The 24,822-nt window shown below is 43.5% G+C and overlaps 1 protein-coding gene across 6 annotated transcripts in view; it reads left to right on the top strand.

Moving 5' to 3' along the window:
- Positions 1-24,822, top strand: part of ADGRA1 (adhesion G protein-coupled receptor A1) — a 676,883-nt gene that overhangs the window by 377,072 nt on the left and 274,989 nt on the right. For all 6 annotated transcript variants that reach the window (XM_053309873.1, XM_053309870.1, XM_053309872.1 and 3 more), the window contains 2 exons: positions 931-1,092; positions 10,090-10,293. In XM_053309873.1, the coding sequence (XP_053165848.1) occupies positions 931-1,092; positions 10,090-10,293 (366 nt within the window). The remainder of the gene's footprint in view (positions 1-930; positions 1,093-10,089; positions 10,294-24,822) is intronic.

The following is a 24,822-nucleotide window of genomic DNA, read 5'->3' as shown; positions in this document are numbered from 1 at the left end:
GAGTCATTCAAATGTAGTAGCAGGGCGCTTTCCAGATTAGACCCTGCAACGGGGTCACAGCGTGTCTCTGAAGTGTGCTTCCATACATCCTGTGTTGTGACACCACAGTTCCTATGCTGACAGCAGGGTGCCGTTCACATTTCTGATGCCTTGTTTTGGCTTTAATCATGATTTATTGATAAAACGTCATATGTCCGGCATAAAAAAGTTGCTCTTTTGGGGGGTTGATAGTTTTCGCGAGACTGCTCCCTCTGCTGGGCGCTTTGCTATTTAGGTTTTGAATGCAATTTGCCTGAATGGAAGCATTTTGCCACTGTTGAGCAACGAGTCTGGAAAGTGCTCTTTTTTCCTAAGTCAGCTACTGTAGTTCCACCTCCCTGATAACACTCATATGTTCTACAAGATACTTCCCATTTGACTTCCAGATTTATGATCAGTAGTTATAGGGAAGTTGATGCTCTGCATACATTGCAGTTTGGGGGGGGGGAGAGAATCCAATCAAAAATCCATACCAGTGTTCCCTGTAAAAGAGATTCCCAGATGTTTGTTGATTACAACTCCCATAATCCTCAGATGCAGTGGCCAAAGACCATTGCACCTGGCGGTCGTGGGAGTTGTAGCCAACAACATCTGGGAATCCCTCTTACAGGGAACACTGATCCATACAATACATTTTGTCTATGTAGTATTCTTGCTTGGGTTCATATAAATATTAAATAGTTTTTGCTTTATAATACTAACTTGGGAAGAGGCATATCCATAAGAAATCAATTTATTATGGCTAGAATATGTGAATGTAAGTTGATGCTCTACGAATTTGTAATTCCTGAAATGCTCAAAAGACTGGTTTAAATACAGCTGCTTTCAATTGTGCTCTGTTGTGGTTGTGCAGTAGTCAAATATACTTTATACATCTTTTTCCCCCACCAGCTTGCAGATGCTGTCATTGAGATTGCCAGCAATATAATGCTGGCAAAAGACTATGCATTATGGATGGCACAAAAGGATGATAAAGCTTGTACTAGGATTGTACAGTGTGTGGAGCAGATTGCAAATCAAACACTGACCAGTAATACACAGGTCATATCCAAGGTATTTCTTGAGATTTGTTTGTGGTTTCCGATTTGAGAAAGGTTGGGGCAGAAAGGAGAAGAGGGAGAGCTTGAAAAACAGTTGTATAATGTTGAGACTTTTATATTATCGTTATACATCCTATCTGATTGTATCACACCAAATGCTTGTCGTCGTAATGGTTGGTTATCAGGACATAGTGTAGAAAGGACTGAACAATGCTCAAGAAGTTCTGTAGCAATCAATAGTTTGTGAAGTAATTCAGTGGGTAGCTAGGAGAGAGGGGGCCCGTGTTCACCCCTCTCTCTGGCGGCCCCTCGGAGTGAGGGAGATTCTGAAGAAAATAGGGAGGGGTGGAGCTGAGCTGGGGGCCCCAAGTTCTTCGAACCCCTTCACTCAATTATAGCTACACCCCTGAAGTAATTGCTCCTTAAAAAAATTCTGGCAATCTGGATTAGAATATTTATTACTCCAGTTTTTCTGCTGGCACAAAGCAACCCTTAAAGTTTAGGTATTACTGTGTTTTGAATAATGCATTTAATTAAGAGCAATATGAAAGAGACAGAACAAACCCTTTAGATTTGAGTGTCCTTGTTGCCTATTATGAGAAAGACTTCAGGGGCATGGTTTGGGATGGGATGAAGTAGCCCTAAACCCTGAGAATGCTTAACTGGCTGCTAAGGCAGTTCTCTCTGGCTTATCATAGTTCTCTCTGGTTGGCTTCTCCACTAATGGTGCAAAGGTGCTGCATGCAAAAAGCCACTGGAGATCGAGAATCACACTGTGAAAAGAGCAAACAATTTCTGCTGATCTCTCCTTTTGTCAGAGTACTATTTTAATATGTGAAAATATTCCCTGAGGGCTGTGTGACCACCGGGGGCATATTTTTGAATATTAAATAGCACTTCAAGAGGAGGAGGAGGAGGATAAATTGGCAAATTACTTCATTCCCATCATTACTGGAGATTGGCTTGAGATCTTCTTGCTTCTTGGTTTGCTTGTTGTCATTCAAATCAAATGTTGTCATGGGCAACTGTGCCCCCACTGGCTAGGGGGAGACAGGAGGGAGAGGGAGCCAAAAGGAGGGTTTTAAAAAAATGTATTTAAGGGACTGCTTGGAGGTAGAGACACAGAGCCATTTTGTGCCTCAGGAGAGGAGAAGGATCAAAGAGAGAGAGGGACGGCAGCAGCACTGAGAGCAGAGACTGGTGGTAGTGGTCTGGGCCTGCCTGGCCCAGTGAGTGGAGACAGTGCCTGCTGGCTTATCTGACTGTCTCTCTTTTGTATTCCATTTTTTGCAGTGCCAACAAACTGCTTTTTTTCCTTTCTAATTTCTGTTAATTGTAACAGTGGCTTTAACTGGGTGCTGCTGCTTTGAATTTTTTTTTTAATTTCATTTTTCTTCTTCTTCTTGCTTTTGCAGTCCCAGTGGCTTTAACTGAGTGCTGCTTTGAACTTTTTTTTCCTTTCTGTGCATTTTATTTTCTTCTTGCTTGTGCAGCTCCAGTGGCTTTAACTGGATGCTGCTTTCAACTCCCCCCACCTTCTGTGCATTTATTCTTCTTCTTGCTTGTAGCCCCCAACCCCACACTTCCTCCCTACCATCAGAGGTAGAGCTTCAATTTTTTTAAACCCAGATGTCTGGGAGGGTATGAGGCAGAGCCAGAATCAGAGTGGCAGGCAGAGGGAAGGATGATGTCACTGGTCCTGGTGAGTGACAGTGAAAGGGGCCTACACTGCAAGTCACCCCCAGTGATGTACTTGTGTGCAGTTTCTCCTTTTCAGAGCAGCCTGGTCCCACAGTGCAGCTGTCTTTGGCATCTGAGGTAGAAGTGTGGTGGGGAGGCTCCCATGTTAGGGAAGAAGCTCTTCCTGTGGCAGCAGAGGAGGAGGTGATATCAGCTACTCGCCCAGCCAGATCACTCCATCTCCCAATCCCCATTGGCAGTGCAACCACCCCATCTGAGGCTTAGGAGGAGCAGAAGCATGTACTTCCACTTCCTGGAACTTCTCAGCCCCAGACCGAGGGCAGTGGTGGTGATGGCGGCCCCCAGAATGAACCAGCAGCCCCAGTAGTACCACCTCCACTGAAACAGTCCCATGGCAATAGCAGCTTGCTGCCTGCATCCACTGTAGGACACAGGTCAGCAGAGAGAAGGACCCTAAGCATCTTACAGTGCAGCACCTGTGACAGCATCACCTGCGGCGGGGGGTCCCTACTACGGCTGGTGGCAGTCGTCCTGCTGTGTCCTTGGGTAGTGGCAAGGCTCCTGCTCCCAAGCAGTTGGTAGGCAAGCGAAATGGTTGTCCAGAGCCTCATCTCATCACCTGGGCAATCACTTTGGATGACCAGCCACTCCATGTGGTGGACAATGCTGGCTTCTGCCGGCTCCTCTGACTGCTTGCCCCCTCACTTCTTGCTCCCTTACAAGATCCCCTCATGCAATACCTTCAGCAGGTGGGTGGTGCCCTCCCAGTACCGGGCATACAGGGAGCCCATGTCAAGGCTGCTGTGTGCAGCAGCGACTGACACCAGTGTGCACTTCATTGGGGATTTGTGGACCAGCAGGAGTTTGCTGCATGTTGCTTTTCTGTCCCTCACAACACTCTGGAGGGGGCAGGAGATAAGGAGACATCTGCTGCTAGTGGTGTGGCCAGCTCCTCCTCCCATGCAGCAAAGCACTGTTAGGCTTGCTGCATGTGAATAGGAACATAGGAAGCTGCCATATACTGAGTCAGACCATTGCTCTATCTAGCTCAGTATTGTCTACACAGACTGGCAGTGGCTTCTCCAAGGTTGCAGGCAGGAATCTCTCTCAGCCCTATCTTGGAGAAGCCAGGGAGGGAACTTGGAACCTAGATGCTCTTCCCAGAGCGGCTTCATCCCCTAAGGGGAATCTCTTACAGTGCTCACACATCTAGTTTCTCATTCATATGCAACCAGGGCGGATTCTGCTTTGCTAAGGGGACAAGTCATGCTTGCTACCACAAGCCCAGCTCTCCTCCCTAGGTGCAAGACACTGACCACCTGGCAGATGAAATGTCAGTGGCTATGGATTGCCAGGTGAGAGATGACTGACTGGGCAGCCAAATCTTTGCTGAGGGTTCGTCATCATTGATAATGCAGTCAATATAACTAGGGCAGCCCAGGTTCATTTTGTGTCCATCCATTGTGTGGCGCACACTCTGTACCTGGTTGTGCAGGATGCACTTGGCCTTTCTGGGGCTGCAGCCAGGTGAGACATCTCCACTGCAGGTGCTGGGCACTATCCTGCTGCTGCCACAGCTGCTCTTGTGGAGGGGTACAGCAAAATAGCAGCTTTCTTTCAATGGAGCAAAAAGTATAGGCATTTGCTGAAGGAAAGGAAGCTTGAGCTGAACCTACCTGAACACCTTATCACTCAGGATGTTCCGACCTGGTGGATCTCCACTTTTCTCTTGCTCCAGCATCTGCTGGAGCAAGAGCAGGCCTTCCATGCCCTGGCAAGGAGGCGTTGCTTGGAAGTGTGTGACCTACCCAACCAGGAATGGCTGCTCCTTTCTGAGGTTGTCTTGGCACTCTAGTCATTCTTTCTTGCCATGAACACCTTGTGTTTTGAGACAGTAATGACCCAGCCATGCACAGGCCATTTGCGCATGCACAGAAGCCCCCAAATGGCTGAAGTCCCAGAGGAAAGGCCTGGCCTGGTTGATGGGTACATAACGGAGGCCGGCGGGGGGGAGACCCCCCACTCCCTCAGAGAAGCACCCCAGAGGGGGTAAGTTGGGGAAAAAATGTTTTAACTATTTTGGTCTGAGAAGCCCCTGAATAGCTGGTGGAGGTTTGGTCTGGGGTCGAGCCGAACCAGGGGTGGTTTGGCTTGACCCCAAACTGTCAAACCAAACTGACTGAGAGTCAAACTGGTTTGGTTCCAAACCTGTTCGCACACCCCTACTGGGTACTGGAGTGGTGGGTAAACTCAGGACACCCTTGGGTGTATTGGCAGCCCATGTTTTCCTGGTCGTCCCTGATGAGCTGCCCAGGTGGAGGGACCTCCTGGTTGCAGAGATTAGGCAAGCTGAGGAGAGGATGCTGGGTCACAACCAGGAGGAGGGTGCTGGAGCACATCCTGCTAGTGTGCATTCCACCTCTATCAGCAGCGTCACCCCCCACTTCCAAGGGCTAAGTGAGCCAGTGGTTCTGGCTCCATGTTCCACCCGGTGGTTCATGAAGGAGTTCCTTTGTGCCTTGCCAAGAGTACAGGAGGAGCCCACTGAGCCCTTCTGCAGCACTGAGGAATGTGTGCTGCAGTACTTGCAGGAGTCAGTGGCAGGCCAGGAAATGGCTGATCCAGTTTGAGGCAATGCATCAACAACAGTGTTCCCTCTAAGGCGTGCACATTTCCGTGTACTCACACATTTTTTCATGTCTGCTCAGTCAATGTTAGATCCCACCCAAGTTGAATCGGGAAGTTCCCACTCTGAATGCATGTGCGCACTCACCACCTTGATACTGCTGGTCAGAACAAAACTCATTCTGCACACAGTTGAAAAAAAAATTAGAGAGAACACTGATCACCAATTCTGGCCGGACTTGGCGGTGGTTGTCAGACATTTCCTCTCATGCCTGCCAAGCAGTGTCAAGAGTGAAACGGTATTCTCCATGGCCAGGGATTTGATGATACCCCATCACACATGCCTGGGTGCTGACTTGGTGGAGTGGCCGGTCTTCCTGAAAGCTAACTTCCCCCTGCTGGGCTTTCCAGAGTCCACAGCTGGCCATGGAGGGTGAGTGACTCAAGGTCACCTCCACCCACTGCAAGACCACAGGAAACTCATCCCACCCTGGGCAACCCCCAAACCGGATGTGTCACTGTCTGCCCATTAGTGCTGCTGACACATGGATGCACGCCACTGCCATGGCCAATGATGAGATGATGGACTGGTGCCTGACAAGACTGTCAGCTGGGGCCCAGCACCAATTCAGAGGCAGGCAGTCAGGGATGTATGCCAGAGAAAAGGAGAAGAAAGAAGGATTCTTCTCATGGTAAGAGTCTAGAATCACTTTTTTCTTGTCCATCAGGCCATGATTGCTCTGTCCTCCTATCTCTCTGTGGGAAGCTAGATGGAAAGAATAAAGGTTTGGTTTTGTGGTTATCTCAGTACCATGTATAATATGCTGTGCTATTGCTGCTAGTTTTGCTGGATCAGATTGACAAAGGTAGAACTTGGTTGTCTATCTTCCTTGAGTTCTGGTTTGTTTTGTTTGTAAGATAGTGTTGTGGCAATAAATGGACAGTGGCAGCTGTGTGTGTGTGTGTGTGTGTGTGTGTGTGTGTGTGATTTCTTGGTGATTGCTGTGATGAGCTTCATGTTTCTAGTCTCCATTCTTGAGAATAACTTGTGCTTCACTCACTGCTCTGGTTTGCTCTGCAAGCTGCATTCTGCATTGCAAGGTGTACTCAGTCAAAATGTGGCATAGTTGAGGTTATGGCCATGCTTGCTGCTAAGGGTGCTGCTGTGGCAGCTGTGGAAGTAAGAAGTAAGAAGTCATAATTTGTGTGAGAGAGCAACTTGTGCTAATGATGTTACTGCAGCTCAGGCACTGTGGCTAGCAGTGGATTCTGGGTCAGTGATTGGTTTGGGTCATTTTTTGACTGTGTGTTTGGCAACATGTGGTGTTCTGTGCTTCTGCTCTGCAGTGTTTTTCAAGGCAGGGTTGCAAAATCTGAGCACTCTATAGGGAACCATAGGGAACAATGAGGAACTCAAAACACACCATTGTTCCCCATGGGTAGGACACCAACGTTGGTTGGGTTGTATGGCATGATGGGTGCTATCTACCACACAAACCACAAAAGAAATGGGCAGGTGGGCAATTTTTAATTTTTTTTAACCTCTCCTCCAAACTCCCATTATGGGGAAAAATTAAAAAAAGTTTTAAAATCACCTGCTTGGTTAGTTTTCATTGTTCCACTTTGGTGTCCATGGGGAACAGTTGGGTGATTTGAGTTCCCCTATGACCGAATCACTGAAATCAATTCAGGTTTATACAGCGAAACAGCCGGCAATGGCTGTGGATTCAGTGAATCAATTTGAGTATTTGCAATTTGATTTGAGCTTAAATTGAATCACAAAAAACAATTCGTGCACATCTCTACTGCCTAGGGCAGAGTAGGAAGGAATAACAGCCTCATTGCAATCCGTCTAATATCCTTCCTTCCTGATCCCAACCCCTTCTCAATGGTCTGGGCTGGAAGTCCGCATGTTTGCCTTCCACCCATATCAAACCTTGTAATCACGGATTGCCCTCAGAGTTTTCTTATCCCCACCTTGTTCACCACCACTATATGTAGAGTTTTAAGTTGTGGGCAATTCTTTAGGAAATTCTACCATTTGTTTGGTAGAATCCTCCAATCTGGAGGAAAGAAGGACCTGTCTTACCTTTCTCTTCATCTCTGATGGCTAATGCAATGTGAACTAATCTCTGATCATTGTGGCTATCTATAATCACCCTGCAGCCATTTTTCTGTCACTATCTTCTCACAATCTGTGACTCTTTTGTATCTGGTGGTTGTTGGCTTCTCTTCTGACATTACCCCACTGTTATCAAGAGTCACTGAATTTTGGGGTCCTCATTTAGAAGATTCAACATTATTTGGGAAATTTCCCCTTCTGGAACCACTGGTGGAGCTCAATTCTTGCTCCTTATCTTCTGTATTTCTTCTTCTTCTTCTTCTTCTTCTTCTTCTTCTTCTTCTTATTATTATTATTATTATTATTATTATTATTATTATTATTTCGGTTTTTATACCGCCCTTCCGAAATGGCTCAGGGAGGTTTACTTGGTTGTTTAAAGGCAATAAAGCAACTGTTTCATTTTCTGCTGTAAAATCTGCACAGTCATAACAATTGACTGTCCATTTACCCTAAGGTGGAATGAGTTGCCCATAATACTCAGAAAGAACTACTTAGTATTTTGGTCCAAGGGTCTGTTCTGAAGGCATGTGAAGCTACCTTACAGAGGCTAAACAGATCTAGGTCTGGCCAATGCCTGGATAGGACAGTACCTGGGAACCACATGGACACTGGCCTGAGGTCCAACACGGAAGGTTCAACATGGATATAAATGTGACAAATATAATATTTTAAGACAGTAATATCTGTATTTGAGATACATGTGCACACATATGAATGACATAGAATGGGCCAGTTCAGTTATAATGAAGAGCCAGTACTAAATCCTGACTTCATAATGTCCCCTAGCCTCAGGAGTGCATGTTCCTCTCTTCCTTTTGCACATTAGGGCTAGAAGAATTCTGATTCTGATCCTGGCTTAAGTCAGGATCACTCATTATATCTAAACTGATATTCAGATTCTGGTTTATTTTGAAGCTCTGGTTTCAGAGCTGCATAAGCCAGGATGTTTCAGTTCAGACATAACATTTGATCCTAATTTGTTATAAGACCAGGAACAAAGTTAGAGGACATCGCACAAATCATTACATCTGAACTGGCCTAATGTTGCTGGTATCTGGTAGCTGTTATCTCTGCTGGTAACTCTACTTACATACAATTCTAGTTTTCTTTAAATGTCAAGTATCACAGGTCATTTTTCTTTCTTGGGGAAGGATGTTGATCTTCTTTTGCATGATTTCTGCTTATTCAGGTTGTCCTTTCCTTATCTAGCCATTCTTTATCTCACTTTTTCTCCTTTTCTGTAGGCAAATTAGTGTAAATTGCACCTCGTAAATAAAGCTGTAGACTTCCCAGTGTAGCCTCACGCAATACCAAACAACTGCTGTTTGTTTTGGAGCCTAGCCAACAAGCAATTTCCGAAACGAACAGCTGAGATTGTATTATTCTTTTTTAAAATGAAAAGACCATGCCCTCCTGATTAGGTAAAAGATTCCAACTAACAAGTTGAAAACATTTGACCAGTGCTGTTGCTACACCTTTTTGTCATTGTTAATCACCACTTTACATAATGAGACATTAAGGAAGTGCAGGTTTCGGGAGAAATCTCTTACACAGTACCCTAGAGAAATTTGAATTATCTCTTGCTGATCCCATTTTTGTTGCCTTAGTTGTGTGCAGCTGAATAAAATTGGATTGTTATTGCCACAGCCCTGTAATTTTACCCTTAGGGATGAAATCTACCTACCTGAATTGCATTCCCATTCATTTTAACACTCCAAAATTTAATTGTAGGGTTCTTATTAAAACAGAGAAACCTTGGCTATTAAAAATATAATTATTCCAATTAAATTTATACTTGGTCTCTTTGAAAAATGTGTGGAGACTTACATCCTTTTAGGGTTGCTGTCTTAATTAGATATGGTGATGAAAGCCACTTCACTGCCCTGCAAATTATACAGTGTTATGGATGTATAGTATTGCTGTTTATTATTAGGGATGTGCATGGTCCGGACCGGCACCGAGGGGGGGGTCTACCTTTAAGGGTTAGGGGGGTAGAACTTACCCCTCCCGCCGCTCTTCCCCCTCCGGCGCTGTAGTTTTAAGCGAAGTTTTTGGGGTGGCAGCATTCCTCGCTGCCACCCCTGCCCCCATCATTGCCTGGAACACTCCGTAATAGCAACATGCATGCGCGCGTGGCGGTGCGCACGCACCTGTTGCCGCTGTGCACACGCGCGGCGCCATGCACGCATACGTGTTGCTATTACGGAGAGTTCCAGGCGACGACGGGGGCAGGGGAGGCAGCGAGGAACGCTGCCGCCCCAAAAACTTTGCTTAAAACTACAGCGCCAGAGGGGGAAGAGCGGCGGGAGGGGTAAGTTCTACCCCCCGCCCTTAAACGTAGACCCCTCCTCGGTGCCGGACCGCCGGATCGGTCCGGCTCTGAACCAGTTCGGAGGCCTCCAACATGGCCTCCGGACCGGTTCGTGCACATCCCTATTTATTTTTTATGCATTTTAAATAATGTAGAAAATATGCAAGTAAACAGTGTGGAGTTTAAAAATGTGATTGCCTTTTAAAATATGTAAGCAGCCTACCAGTCCTCAAAATTTGTTTTGACAGGTTTCTCTTAATATTGCTCTGGAGGCCTTTATGATCAAACCATCTAACTTCATGGGGATGACTTGCACTGCCTTCCAGAAAATATCTGCACATTCAGACAGGTCACTGACCCGTGACACAGGGAACAGAGACCCAGACCAACATTTGAATTTTAAGTGCAATGCTGGCAGTCATAGCAACTCTGTGGTGAATTTCCCTACAATGGTAAGTGATATGACAGTGAATATACTGAACTCATATATGAAAATAGTTCAGATACTACACTCAAAGAAACATTTGGAGCATTCACTATCAGTTTAGAGATAGATGATCTGAAACAGTTATTAAATTTATTGAAATTATTTTGATGTTGTATATTGATTAGTAAAGACATAATTTTAATTTTCTTATAGGTCTGAGTTTTTACATTTAAAAGTATAGTGCTGATACTTTTAAATATTAAATCCAAAAATGAAGCATTGATTTCTTTTTCGTTCTTCTCAACACAGTCCTATATACATGCACATTATTCAGATTACTTTAATTTAACTGACATTAGTCACACTGAAGTCGGTTGGACTGAACTGGTATGAAATCTAAGTACTCAAGCAAAAACAGTGGCTTAATCTTGGCTAGAAAATGTTATTTGAACCCATTTACTTCAACTGAATTAAATCAGCCTAAATTTTAAGTACTATGATTTGCTCAGGTTCCTTCATGTTCTGACATTGCCAAGGGATACCTTTTTTTAAATGGTAGGAACTGAGCTTCCGGCGGTGGGATGGGGGGTGGGGTGGGATGGATTGCTTCTTATGACTTGGAAAAAGTAGTATATACTGTGACAGATGCTTTCAGGTACTGAGAAATGCTACCTGGCAGGATTTGCTTCAGCTTAGTGATTATTAGGAATGGCTGGCTTTGTTGTTGGTTCATCTGGCGTGTTTTTTTTTATTACTGTATAGTGTGTGTTCATTTGAGCCATCCTGAAAATGCTGGAAAGGCAGGATATGAATATTTTAAATACATCTAATGTCGGAAGTCCCTCATAATGTTGGAAGTTCAGGTGGTGTGAATGAGTTCAATGGAGATATGAGGAAATAATAATAATAGCTGTCAAGAAAAGTTAAGTTAATGTGTTTTAGGGAATATTAGTAATACTCTTAACATTCTCTAAGACACTTTGGGCCAATTCAGGTGATAGTTTTAAACGGACATTCAGTATACCTGTAGTTTTTTTATACCCACTTAGAAAACTGATTCAGATGAACAGACCAATGTGGGCAAAGTGTATTCTTCCAATCACATGTTTACAGTGCTACTGTACCTTCCTTTCACAGATGCAGGCCCATCACTCCCCAATCTCTATGGTTCCCTGGCTTCCTTTGTTGTATTTCCTGCTTCAAACACAGCACATTCCCATAGATGAAATTATAAAGTCAGGCACAGTGGTCATAATGTTTATAGAATTCATCAAAAAAAAAAAAAAAAAAGAGTCATGCACACAGTGATCAGCTGTTGAAATGCATTTTTATTCCAAGGCAGAAATGGGAGCGATGGCACCTTTGTCTTGTATTCTATTTAGTAATATTTTATTTTGTATTGTTGCAAAGGGTTTCCCAGTGGGATCCTGTAGAGTGGGGGGAGGGGTTGGGTGGAATAAAGGAAAAGGGAGGGGAAGGAGGAGAAAATGGAGTTGTTTCTGAATAAACCTTTAGTTACTCTACATAAGGTTTCCTTGTGTGTATGAGGGAAGCAGCTATAAAACATCCTGCCTGCTAGCTTGAAGTACTCAGATTAAATGGGCATGTTTGGAGATCTCAGGGCACACTCACACCCAGCCCTTTGCCTTCTTTCCACTACATTCCAGCACCCACTTACAGCCTCTTCACATCACTCTCCTTTCTAGGATCTGACCAAGCTCTGAGGTCAGGAGTGAAGGAATAAAATGGAGAGGCTGCAAGAAGCGAAATCCAAAGGTGTGGGAGAGCTGTTGGGGAGCTAGACCACCAGGGAGGTCCATTAGGACATGGGTCTAGTCTTCTTTCCCCAATTTCCAGCTCCCCACTTCCAGCCTCCTTAACCCCCCAATTTTTCCCTCCTAGGAACCGACAGAATGTTTTGACCAGGAAGACCCCACCCTGAGCCATTTTTGGAAGGGCAGTATAGAAACTGAATAAATAACAACAACAACAGCAACAATAATAATAGCACCTCAACACCATAGGGGCCACAGAAATCACTATCAGTAAAGGTACAACTTTACTGGGAACAGTCTATATTTTGCAAAAATATCTATAATAATAATAACAATATTGATAATAAAATTCAGCCATCCCAGGTCCTTGGGAAGGACTTGATGTCTGGATAAAACAAACCAGTCAATAACACCTGTTTGACTGCATAAACAAGAAATAATAATAACAAGCCGACCCCGCACAGAGCATCTGTGCGCTCTTTGGGGCCGGCTACCTCTCCCCCTGCCCAGTCTCCGGCGGGGCCGAGTGCGGCCGCCGCCACCAGTGGGCCGAGTGCCGCCGCTGCATCTGCCGCCACCAGCGGGCCAAGTGCCAGTCTTTGCAGCAGGCCACCTCTCCCCCCACCCGCAGTATTGGGGCCCGCCACCACTGCCGCCTCCTCGCTCAGTCCTCCTCCTCGCCTCACCTCCTTGCCCCTCGCACCACCCATCGCAGCAAGGACGGGCCTGCCAATTATCCTTTCTCCTGGGTGCGCCAGCCAATTAGGCGCCTCTGCATCTGTGCCCCTGGTTCTCCACCACTTCGTCCCACCTGGCCGCGCCTCCTCAAGCCGCCCGCACCTCCTCAAGCCGGTGGCCTTCGCCTGCCGGACAGCCACACCCCTTCAGGCCAGCAAATGGGAGCTTCGCCCGCCTGCCCACCTCCGCCTCACAATGGCAGCTGCCTCCTCAGGCCAGCAGGGCTTTGCCCACCCGCAGGGTTTCTTCAGGCCAGCAGGGTTTCGCCTACCTGCCTGCCGCCTCCTCACGACGACAGGGCTTCGCCCACCTGCCGCCTCCTCATGATGACGCGGCTTCGCCCGCCCGCAGGCCACTTCTTCAGGCTGGCAGGGCTTCGCCCGCCACCTCCTCAAGCCGCGGGGCTTCTCATGCTGGCGGGACTTCATTCGCATGCCGGCCGGCCTCCTCCTCCTCTGCGCCTGGGCTCCTCCCGCTGCCGCCACTTGCCAGAGAGGTAGCCAGCCCCTTCTCCCCCCACCCCCACCTCATGTCCTCGCCTCCAGGCAGGTGCGGACCCAGGCTTCTGGCCCACCTCCGCGGTCCAATTCTCCTGCCAAAATCTAGGAGAACATGCTTTCCAAAGTGTCTGAACAGCTTTCAGAAAAAAGAAATAAATTTACTTATGACAACACTTATTCTTGCAACCAGTGTACTATTGGGTGTTAACTGATTAGAAAAAGATTCTTCTGATTAATTCATCTGATTGAAGCCATGAAGTAGTCCTTGTTCAGAATTTCTGTTTGCAATCATATTGAATTTTTGTTTTGTTTCCTAACATGTCTTGTAGAAACTGCCTTAACAACTTTGTCATGAGATACTGTAATACATGACAGTTCTTCCCCCATTTCAGCAAATTTGTATTTGAATGGGAGACTAAATGTGTGAGCACCACAAGATAATCCCCTTAGGGGATCAGGCCATAACTTAGTGGAAGAGCATCTTCATGCTTGCATGCAGAAGGTCCCTGGTTCAGTTCCTGCCATCTCATTGGAACATAGAAAGCTGCTTTATACCAAATCAGACCAGTGCCCAGTATTGTTTACACAGACTGGCAGTGGCTTCTTCAAGCTTGCAGGCCGGAGTCTCAGCCCTATTTTGGAGATGCCAGAGAGGCAACTTGGAACCTTCTGCATGCAAGCATGCAGATGCTCTTCCCAAAGCATCCCCATCCCCTAAGGGGAATATCTTGCTATGCTCACACATGTAGTCTCCAATTTGAATGCAAACCAGGGTGGGTGTGGGTGGGGGAAGTAACTGAATAGGTGGCAAGTGGGGCACTGGAAAGGGGGGGGGAGTGAAGTCAAGGGACCAGGTGACCTCCTATCCCTAAGGCTTTTCCTTGGTGGGTAGGTCTGGCCGTTTTTCCTGTCACAGCACAACAAACCAAAAAACAACACACACACACACCAAACTCTAGCTCAATATTGTCTTCGCAGACTGGCAGCAGCTTCTCCAAGGTTGCAGGCAGGAATCTCTCTCAGCCCTATCTTGGAGAAGCCAGGGAGGGAACATGGAACCTTCTGCTCTTCCCAGAGCAGCTCCATCCCAGACCAGCTCTTCCCAGAGTGGCTCATCATATCTTGCCATGCTCACACTTCTAGTCTCTCATTCATATGCAATGAGGGCAGACCCTGCTTAGCTAAGGGGACAAGTCAAGCTTGCTACACAAGGCCAGCTCAGCTTCAATCACTTAAAAGAGCTCTCTTAAAAGATTAAAAGAGGTCTCTTCACAACTCTCCACCTCAGGCAGTGAGGAAGAAATTTCTGCCACAATAAGTCCTGCCTACACAAGTGGATGATCCAATCCTGGGCTCTGTCCTCTTTACAATTCCAACTCTATGGTTAAGGGAGGGAAACACCACATTGCAATTTAACATTCATCTAATCTCATCTAATCTTAAATCCAGGGTAGACAATGTGTGGTTTTCCATTTGGATGATCATTTGTACATGGGTAGAGGAATCTAAACGCGTGTTGAAAATATCATCTGAACTGACCATTAGCAGTTTTATTACTTTTTTAAAAGTCCACAGTATGCTCTATTCATATTAGGCCAGAAGTAATCTAAGGAAACAAATAGGATACTTGGTGGAATGTATTATTTATATTGCATAATGAAGTGGAACAATTAAATTCTGATCCAGCACAAAATAGAATTTTGTATTTAGTTGAGCATGTTATTAAATTTGAAGTGTTCCATTCAAAGTTCTTGTTATCCTTGAACAGAATCTTATTCTAATAGGCTTACTTCTTGAAGTATTCTGTATGATGTTTCCCAAGAAATGTTATAGAGCTGCTTCTAGAACTTTTAGAAATGTTTAAAAGCGCTTCTCCCTCCTGCCCCCCCTTCTCTTTTCACACTTTTGGATCTCTAAGATAAATATGTAAGATTGTTAAAAGATATAACTTTCATTGGAAAGTGTGCAAGGATCGAATAAAATCTAGAGTCCAGATGTCCTCTGTCTAAAACAGATAGATGAACTATTCAAAGTGGGATTCAATTTTTTATAGAACCAGTGGGATTGGAGAAAGAGAAATGCTGTTTCAGGTTGACATTCCTTGCAGTGCTACAACAATGGAAGAAACTTTGTGATGATGCAAAGGGGTTTGAAAATAGTTGTGTTTCTTTCTTCTTCCTCAGCCCAGCATCTGTGGGGACAGCCCAGCACCTGTAGGAGTGGGGTTTTTTTTGCTGTTCTCTCCTCGCTCCTAAAGGGCCATTCACTTGCATGAATGTGTGTATGAGGATTGCATGACTCTCAGGGACATATTCCTACAAATAAATAGTCCTTTAGGAGAGAGAAGAAAGCTGAGAAAGCTGCTGGGCTGTGGAAGAAGGAATAATCACGGTTAGTTTCCAACTATTTTGCATCCCTGCAGCATTTATTTCATTGTCATAGAGAATGTCAGCCACAGATTACTTGTCTTTAAATTTCTAAATGTAGTTTTAAATTAAGATTTAAAATGAAGATAATTTGGCCAGTTTTAAGTACTGATTTGCTAAAATTATACTGCTTTCATTATTATTATTAAATTAAAGGGAAGAGAGCTGGTCTTGTGGTAGCAAGCATGAATTGTCCCCTTTGCTAAGCAGGGTGCACTCAGGTTGCATCTGAATAAGAGACTCCATGTGTGAGCACTGGAAGATATTCTCCTTGGGGGATGGAGCTGTGGAGCTCTGGAAAGAGCTTCTGAGGTTCCAGGTTCCGTCCCTGGCATCTCCAGATAGGGCTGAGAGAGACGCCTGCCTGCAACCTTGGAGAAAACACTGCCTGTCTGTGTAGACAGTATTGAGCTAGATGGACCAATGGTCTCACTCGGTATATGGTAGTTTCCTATGTTCCTAAATTGTATTTCTCTGTGGAATACAACAGAGAAGCTCCCAGCTCCTTAAGCTGGGCAACTTCTGAACTGTATGCATGCCACCACACTCACTCCTCCTTATGACAGAAACCAACATTCCGCAAGAAAAAAATCCTTCTCTTAGGGGTGGGAGGAGTAATCAAGTGGCCAGGACAGGAACGATCCTCAGGAACTTGGGTGCCAATGTTGTACCCCATGCATCATATCATTTGGGTGCAAATGTTGTACTCCATGCACTGCTTTGAGAACTTTTGTTGAAAAGTGGTCTATAAATATTCATCATATTCATATTTCCTGCTGGGGATCATGAGGCTTGTAATCAGCAAATGCATGCAGAGTGTGTTATATTCTGTGAAGTAGAGGCCCTACAATCCAATGGCAAATAACATGCAGTGTCTGTTGTTTTCTACTTATAGACCCCCTTGATTCACTGCCCTTCCTTTTGATACCTTGCTCTCTTGCTTTCCACAAGCAGCCCCATTGATTTTTGAGAATTGCAAGTGGGTGCTTGCCCTTTCTCCTCTGAGTGGGATGTATGCCTAATCTGCATTGCCATTTAGAGTAGATGCAATTGGCAACTGCTCCTCCACTTTGGTGCTACCTGCTCCCTTCTCCACTGGCTCTCTGGACAAGCAAGTGATGAGAAAGTGTTGAAGAGGAAGAGGAAGTGCTGAAGAGGAAGAAGTGTCACCATAGGAATGGAAGGCAACTTACTTGACACCCACCCCAATTTGATGCCAGCCAGCACTCCCTCTTGTACCAGGATTCTTCCATTTGTACTGTTACATGACAGCATCCACAGATTCCAGCAGCTGGCTAGCTGTAGCAGCTTAAATGTTTTCCTCAGTGTCAGTGGCCACAAGCTGGAGAGAAAATAGTGAGAGAATGACCTATCACTGTATTGCTGAGTCTTTCAATCAAGACAAGAGATCTCAGATCTCAGATCTCTGCCAGCTAGCCAGCCAGACATTGTGATATCCCATTTCCAAGTTCTGGTGTGTGCTATAACTGGAGCAACACATTGTTCATATTTTTCATGTACAGAAAATTAGCATTTCGTGAAAATATATTTGTCTGCCAAGTACAGATTCCTCTTTCCTTTGTTATGACAAAGCATTTCTTCTTAAAATTGAAAAACAAGTGATTAGATTCCCATCCCCCCGAGAACATGCCAGGCATCGAGGATTTATCTCAAGCTACGGCAGAACATTTTGTTTGGAAACCTAGTATAAATTTTTGGCAGTACATTACGCTATAAAGAGCTTTAGCAAAACTTAATTCTTTTCTTATATATATTTGCCATGTTTAGAGAAAACATCCAAGTCAAATTTCTGGCCAAATTTGGATTGTCATCTCTTATTTCAGTGAACAAAATATTTTGAAACTGCAGGTACTATTTACAGAAACTCTTAAAAATACTATTGTTTTCATAATTCTAACCAAATGTAAGGTTTCATTTGGCATGTGCCACTAAACTGAAATCCAAGTTGAGTCTTGCTGTTATAGTGGGTTGTCTTAAAGTAAAATGGTTATGTTTGCATAATTTTGTAATTCATTGATATTCTGTTCTCACTTGAAAATAAAAATTTCCTGTATCCAATTGTCCTCCAACCACAGCATATAAAAATTAGTTTTTACCAAAGTATGGGCTTAGTAGAATCTCATTAATTTCCTAGCAGGGGGGGAAAGAAGCAAAGGAACCTAAAGATGTGAAACAGAAAAAATAAAGTCAAAAACTGCAAAAGGCAGAATGTTGGTTTCAGCAACTTTTAGTATATGTGTTCAATGGTTATAATAAAGTGTGGTTCAAGCACATCACTTTTGGCTCTGTTAGCTCTAAATGGCTTTTTGAAAAATCTATCAAATTTCATTACATTGTAATTTTTCATTTTAGGGCTGAGGAAAATTCTGACATTGGTAGGTGCTTTTACTTGCATATGAATGTAGTAAAGTTAGCCCAGAATGATTCATCCACCTAATGTTTCCAGGAACAATTCTCTGATTGGAATTGTATGGTCCAAAAGAATGTACTTTGTACAATTGTTTCAGGAAATGTTTGGTGTCTAAACCTATTGCAATGTAACTTTTTGGACACACTTTTGGAAACACAGTTCCTATGTGGTGGAAAGTACAGGGATCCCAGTACCTCGTGCTGATTAAGAGAACTCATTATTGCCCCATAAACATCATGTACTACATAATTGTCTATATCATTTTGGGGAGAATGCAGTCCTCTCAGGGCCGGATTAAGGGCAACTGATCGCCCTAAGCACAGCCTAATCATGGTGCCCCCCCCCTCGGCCCCCTCCATTGCTTAACTAACAAGACATTAAGACTCAAGCAAATTATTTACTTATACCTTAATATTTATTTAATTTTTTTAAAGTTTTCTTCTAGATTTTTTAAGGTTAAACAAAACAGTTCCACTGCCTATAATTTCATATAAATAGCCGCAACAGAAGGATTGATTGAGAAAAATATTTCCTCTTCAAGGTCAGACATCATAACATATGGCCATCTTTTATGTGAAGTTTTATCAATATTTTGTACTGTTCTTTAAAGCAATCTCGCAAATCAATGACTTTTTACTTCAGATACATAGTTTAGTAGTTTCTCAAAACTTTAGTCATTCACCGAGCCAAAGAAAATGTTTTTTTTAACAATGCAGAGTAAAGTCGAACATGACACATAAAAACAATTACAAAAAATCGACTAAAGCTGAGTGTGGCAGTGAAATTCAAGGTGGCAAAAGAAATGCAAGGTGACAATAAGGGAGGCGAAAAGAGAGTTTGAGGAACATTTAGCTAAAAGTATCAAGGGGAATAATAAAAACTTCTTTAAATACATCAGAAGCAGGAAACCTGCCAGGGAGGCTGCTGGACCATTAGATAATGTGGAGGTTGCAGAGAAGCTCAATGAGTTCTTTGTGTCCATCTTCACAGCAGAGGATACAGAGCATATACCTGTTCCTGAACCAGACTTTTCAGGGATGGAGGCGAAAGAACTGAGTCAGATAGAATTGACAAGCGATGATGTTCTAAACTGTCTGGAAAATCTGAAAACTAACAAATCGCCAGGGCCAGGTGGCATCCATCCAAGAATCCTCAAAGAATTCAAATGTGAAATTGCCGACCTCCTTGCCAAAATGTATAACTTATCCCTGCAATCAGGCTCTGTACCAGAGGACTGGAAAGTAGCAAATGTAACACCAATTTTCAAAAAGGGATCCAGGGGCGATCTGGGAAATTACAGACCAGTTAGCTTAATGTCCGTTCCAGGTAAATTGATGGAAAGCATCCTCTAGGAAGAAATTGTAAAGCACATAGAACAACAGGCCTGCAGGGGGAGAACCAGCATGGCTTCTACAAAGGGAAATCTTGCCTCACAAACCTTTTGGAGTTCTTTGAGATTGTCAACAAGCGTGTGGATCAAGGTGATCCAGTTGACATAGTATACCTGGACTTCCAAAAAGCTTTCGACAAAGTTCCTTATCAAAGACTCCTGAGGAAACTTAGCAGTCATGGGATAAGGGGACAAATACATGTGTGGATTGCAAACTGGTTGAAAGAGAGGAAACAGAAGGCGGGGATAAAAGGAGAGTTTTCACAATGGAGGGAAGTAAGAAGTGGGGTCCCCCAGGGATCTGTACTGGGACTGGAGCTTTTTAATTTATTCATAAATGATCTAAAAGTAGGGGTAAGCAGCAAGGTGGCCAGATTTGCAGATGATACCAAACTCTTTTGGGTAGTGAAATCCAAAATGGATTGTGTGGAGCTCCAAAAGGTTCTCTCCAAACTGGGGGAGTGGGCGACAAAATGGCAAATGCAGTTCAGTTTTGGCAAGTGTAAAGTAATGCACATTGGGACAAAAAACAACAACCCAACTTCAAGTATATGCTGATGGGATATGAGCTGCAGGTGACTGACCAGGAGAGGGATCTTGGGGTCATGGTGGACAGCTCGTTGAAAGTGTCCATTCAATGTGCGGCAGCTGTGAAAAAGGCCAATTCCATGCTAGGGATCATTAGGAAGGGGACTGAAAATAAAACGGCTAATATAATGCCCTTATACAAAATTATGGTGCGGCCGCACCTGGTGCGGCCACACCTGGAGTACTGCGTACAATTCTGGTCACCACATCTAAAAAAGGACATTGTAGAACTGGAAAAGTTGCAGAAGAGGGCAACCAAGATGATCATGGGCCTAGAGCATCTTTCTTATGAGGCAAGGCTACAACACCTGGGGCTATTTAGTTTAGAAAAAAAGACGACTGCAGGGAGACATGATAGAGGTCTATCAAATCATGCATGGTGTGGAGAAAGTGGATAGAGAGAAATTCTTTTCCCTCTCACATAATATTAGAACCAGGGGTGTCCCATGAAATTGATTGCCAGGAAATCTATGACCAACAAACGGAAGTACTTTTTCACACAACGCATAATCCACTTGAGAAATTCTCTGCCATAAGATGTGGTGACAGCCAACAACCTAGATGGCTTTACGAGGGGTTTGGATAACTTCATGGAGGAGAGGTCTATTGATGGCTACTAGTTGGAGGACTGTAGGCCACCTCCAGCCTCAAAGGCAGGATGCCTCTGTGTTCCAGATGCAGGGGAGTAACAGCAGGAGAGAGGGCATGCCCTCAACTCCTGCCTGTAGACTCCCAGTGACATCTGGTGGGCCACTGTGTGAAACAGGATGCTGGACTAGATGGGCCTTGGGCCTGATCCAGCAGGGTTGTTCTTATGTTCAGGGAAAGAGTTAAGGGCATGATAGCTGGGGGGGAACTCTGTGGTATCCCCCTTCCCTTGATGCCGTAAGCACGTGCTTGTTTTGCCTTATGGTTAATCCAGGGCTGAGTCCTCTCCAAATCATTCAGTTTATGTCTGGCTTTATTTCAGGGGTGGCTTAATATTAACTACACATGTAATAGTTTACAAAATAATTTTAGGAGTGCTTAACACTACCTTGGAGCTGCCTTTTGACTGTGGATATGTTATCTCTTCAGCCTGAATGAGTCATGAATGACCAGTATTAGATGTTGAATTTTGTCAGATCTGGAAAAAACAAGAAATATTCATTTTAGTCATAATATAATATTAATATAATTTACAGACTCAATATCCCGAAAGCCCAAGTAGTGAACAGATCCAGCAGTAAATGTCTAATTGGAATATACTGTGGAGATTCCCAAGCAAATAAAACATTGGCGATGTGTATGATCCTTTCACTTACAATGTGAGTCCTCTATATTGATCCAGTTTCATCAGCACGTCTGCTGGACTGTAGTGAGATGTGATCGTACCAAGAGGAGGGGCCAAAAGCCTTATAAGGAGTGGCAGGAGTGTGAAGCAAGCAGTGTTTTGTGCTTTTACTCTTTTGTTCTGGAGACCTTTTGCTGCTCAAGCAGAGTTAAAAGTATAAAGAAGCTGTTCCTATTTCAACTAAGTCTTCAGATCATGAATCTGTTCTTTCTGTCAAGAACAGAGTGAGTGAGTGAGCATGTCTCCCTGTATCTGACATAACGTTCTGCTGTTGCATAACTGTGTAGGAGGCACAGTTTCAAAACTTCCACTCAATGCACAAATCAAATACTACTTTAAAAGTAGTTTAATTCATGCATGAAGAGTCGGTTCTATTTATTTATTTATTTATTTATTTATTTATTTATTTATTTATTTATTTATTTATTTATTTGATTTATAAATCTATTATATTATTATATATTATATTAATATATTATTACACTTATATTGCTCTTCCTCCAAGGAGCCCAGAGTACATGGTTATGTTTCTCCTCACAACAACCCTGTGAAGTAGGTTAGGCTGAGAGAGAAATGACTGGCCCAGAGTGTCATGGCTGAATGGGGATTTGAATTTGGGTCTCCCCAGTCTTAGTCCAACACTCTAACCACTATAACACACTGGCACAATTGGATAAGCAAAACTGAATGTGCTTATGCAATGGGGAACAGCATGTCATATGGTGCGGGTGGGTGGGTGGATCGGTTGTGTACATACATGCTTCTTCCTCATATTTATTTTATTTATTTATTTTACATTTTATATCCTGCTCTTCCTCCAAGGAGCCCAGAGCGGTGTACTACACACTTAAGTTTCTCCTCACAACAACCCTGTGAAGTAGGTTAGGCATATGATGTGGATGGTCCAGTAAACATATCAATAACTGACATGTTATTTCAGAGTAAATAAAAAAGAAAATATGTAATGCTTTGTTCCAGTCATTAATGATCACATTTAGACTAGTGGAACTGTTTTTAGATGGATGCTTTTATATATTGGTTTTGTGTTATCTATTTTGTGTTTACTGCTTTTAACTATGTTATTGTAAGCCATATTGTATCTGTTGTAAAAGGGAAGTTGGATTTGGGATAGAACAGTTTTAAATAAGTAAATAATATATATCAAGTAACAATCAAAGTGGGTGGGGGGATACAAAATCCCTCCTCTAGCTGTGAGGAGTCATCCACTTTTTAATATGAGCAGATTCACCCTTTCAAGGGAACATTCTAGGAGAGTAAAATGGAGAACCCCTCCCTACAAGAAAGGCTTGAGTAGTCTTAGGCCTTCAAGAGTGTATGACTAGGGCAAGACCCAGTAAAGAGGACATTATATAACAACAAGGATTTATTAATAATTGGATGATAAGGAAAACTATAGATGTAGGTTAATTCTGAGTTCCAAAAGTCAATGCTAGGTCATTCATTACTGTGCTATTATATGAATGAGCAATCTATATGCTTTGGCATTTTCTCTTAGGTGATGCTTTAGGAAAAGAGAAACTTACTGTACTTCATATTTACCTGTTCAGTAGGTGGAGAGTCAATTTTCCCATCTTTAGTCATTGGGAACCAACCAAAAAATAATCCACCTTGTCATAAAAGCTATTATGTAATTGTTCTTTGAACCTATTTCAAAGAAGAAAATGAAATCATATGAATGATGGATACTCCCAATTTCTGATAAATCACACAAAGTATCTATATACTCTGCTAAGACAATTTCTGTATTGTTTTCAAAAAATGACAGTTAGATGGCCAATAGGTGAAACAAAAAAGGAACCATCTTTATTCCATTATCAGAATAGAATCCAGTCCACATAAAAAGCAACGTATTTCACATTACCGCCTGGAACACACTATGATATGTTTTGAGACTTGAATAATTTCCTCCTGCATTCTCAAAGAACATTTCAGTATGCTAAATTAGTATCAATATTTTATGTACTATGATATTATGTATCATAACAGTTGACAGGTGAATGAAATTCAGTGAAGATGAAATGATTGAAATGCTTTGTATAGACAACCTAGCTTTTGGACAGTTTCTTTGGAAAAACTATGACCCATATTATTTTGGCCATTCCCCTTGCTAGCAGTATTAGATTTTTGGATATTATCTCCTTCATGTAGTAATGAAACATTGAAATAAGCAGGGGTTCATATAATTTTTAAGATTAGGAGGAAGGGATAGGCTAGTGAGGTGGCCCCAGACAGAACTCATTTGACCATTGGGCTTACAAATATTTGGTACTCATGAGTATCTGAGTACCACTTATGTTAATCCCTGGATATAAGTGTCCAATACTGGTGCCAATTCAGGGAACTTCACGCAGATCAAAAGGCAGCTGTGGAAAGAGTTTTTAAAAACTGCCTTTTGCTCTGCTAGCAAGGGGTATGGCCAAAATAATATGGCTCATAGTTTTTCCGAAGAAACTTTGCCCAAAAGCTTTTTATGTGGACTGGATTCTATTCTGATATATCAAAGTACATACATGAAACAAGTACTAAGTCCCTTGGAGAGGAGAGGTGGTCTTGTCGTAACAAGCATGACTTGTCCCCTTAGCTAAGCAGGGTCCACCCTGGTTGCATATGAATGGGACACTACATGTGTGAGCTCTGTAAGATATTCCCCTGAGGGGATGAAGCCACTCTGGAAAGCGCACCTATGTTCCAAGTTCCCTGGCATCTCGAAGATGTTCCCTGGCATCTCGAAGATAGGGCTGAGAGAGATTCCTGCCTGAAACCTTGGAGAAGCTGCTGCTAGTCTGCGTAAATACTGAGCTACATGGACCAATGGTCTGCCTCCTATATTCCAGAATGGGAGCTTCCTATGTTCCTTGTTTGTTAGGGGAATGCTTTTTTCTAGAGATGCCGTCCACTGTCCTTGGACCAATATATGAGCTTTATTGGCCCATTATGCTCACCTCAGATAAGAGGTGAGCATTACAAGGCTCTCGAGTTCTTTTCTGTCTCTAATTAAAATCTGAGGTGGAGATTTTAAAAGCTGAGTTGAGAGATTTGGTTTCCCCTCCCTCTTACCCATCCAGTCCCCCAGTTATCAAAATCCCCTTCCCCTTCTCTTTAATCAGTGCTTATTTAGCAAAGTTAGTGATGGCACTCTGGCTGCAGGGAGAGGGGAGGGAGACCTGATCTTTCTCTCTCCCGCCCCTTTCCAGAGCACTGCTAGGATGCCAGGAAGAAAGAGAAATTTAGTTTTCTCAATGGACTACTTCAGTGGCAGAAGGTTGACTGGAGGGGTGAAACAGAGAGTTTGGTCGACTTGGGAAGTTGGATTGGCCTAGAAAATAAGAAGTACTATTTCAGTTTCCTTTTT

This window comes from Hemicordylus capensis, chromosome 3, assembly GCF_027244095.1.
Source record: "Hemicordylus capensis ecotype Gifberg chromosome 3, rHemCap1.1.pri, whole genome shotgun sequence".
NCBI classification, from domain to species: domain Eukaryota; kingdom Metazoa; phylum Chordata; class Lepidosauria; order Squamata; family Cordylidae; genus Hemicordylus; species Hemicordylus capensis.
Note: the sequence above shows the minus strand (reverse complement) of the source record. Positions and strands in the feature narration are given on the sequence as shown.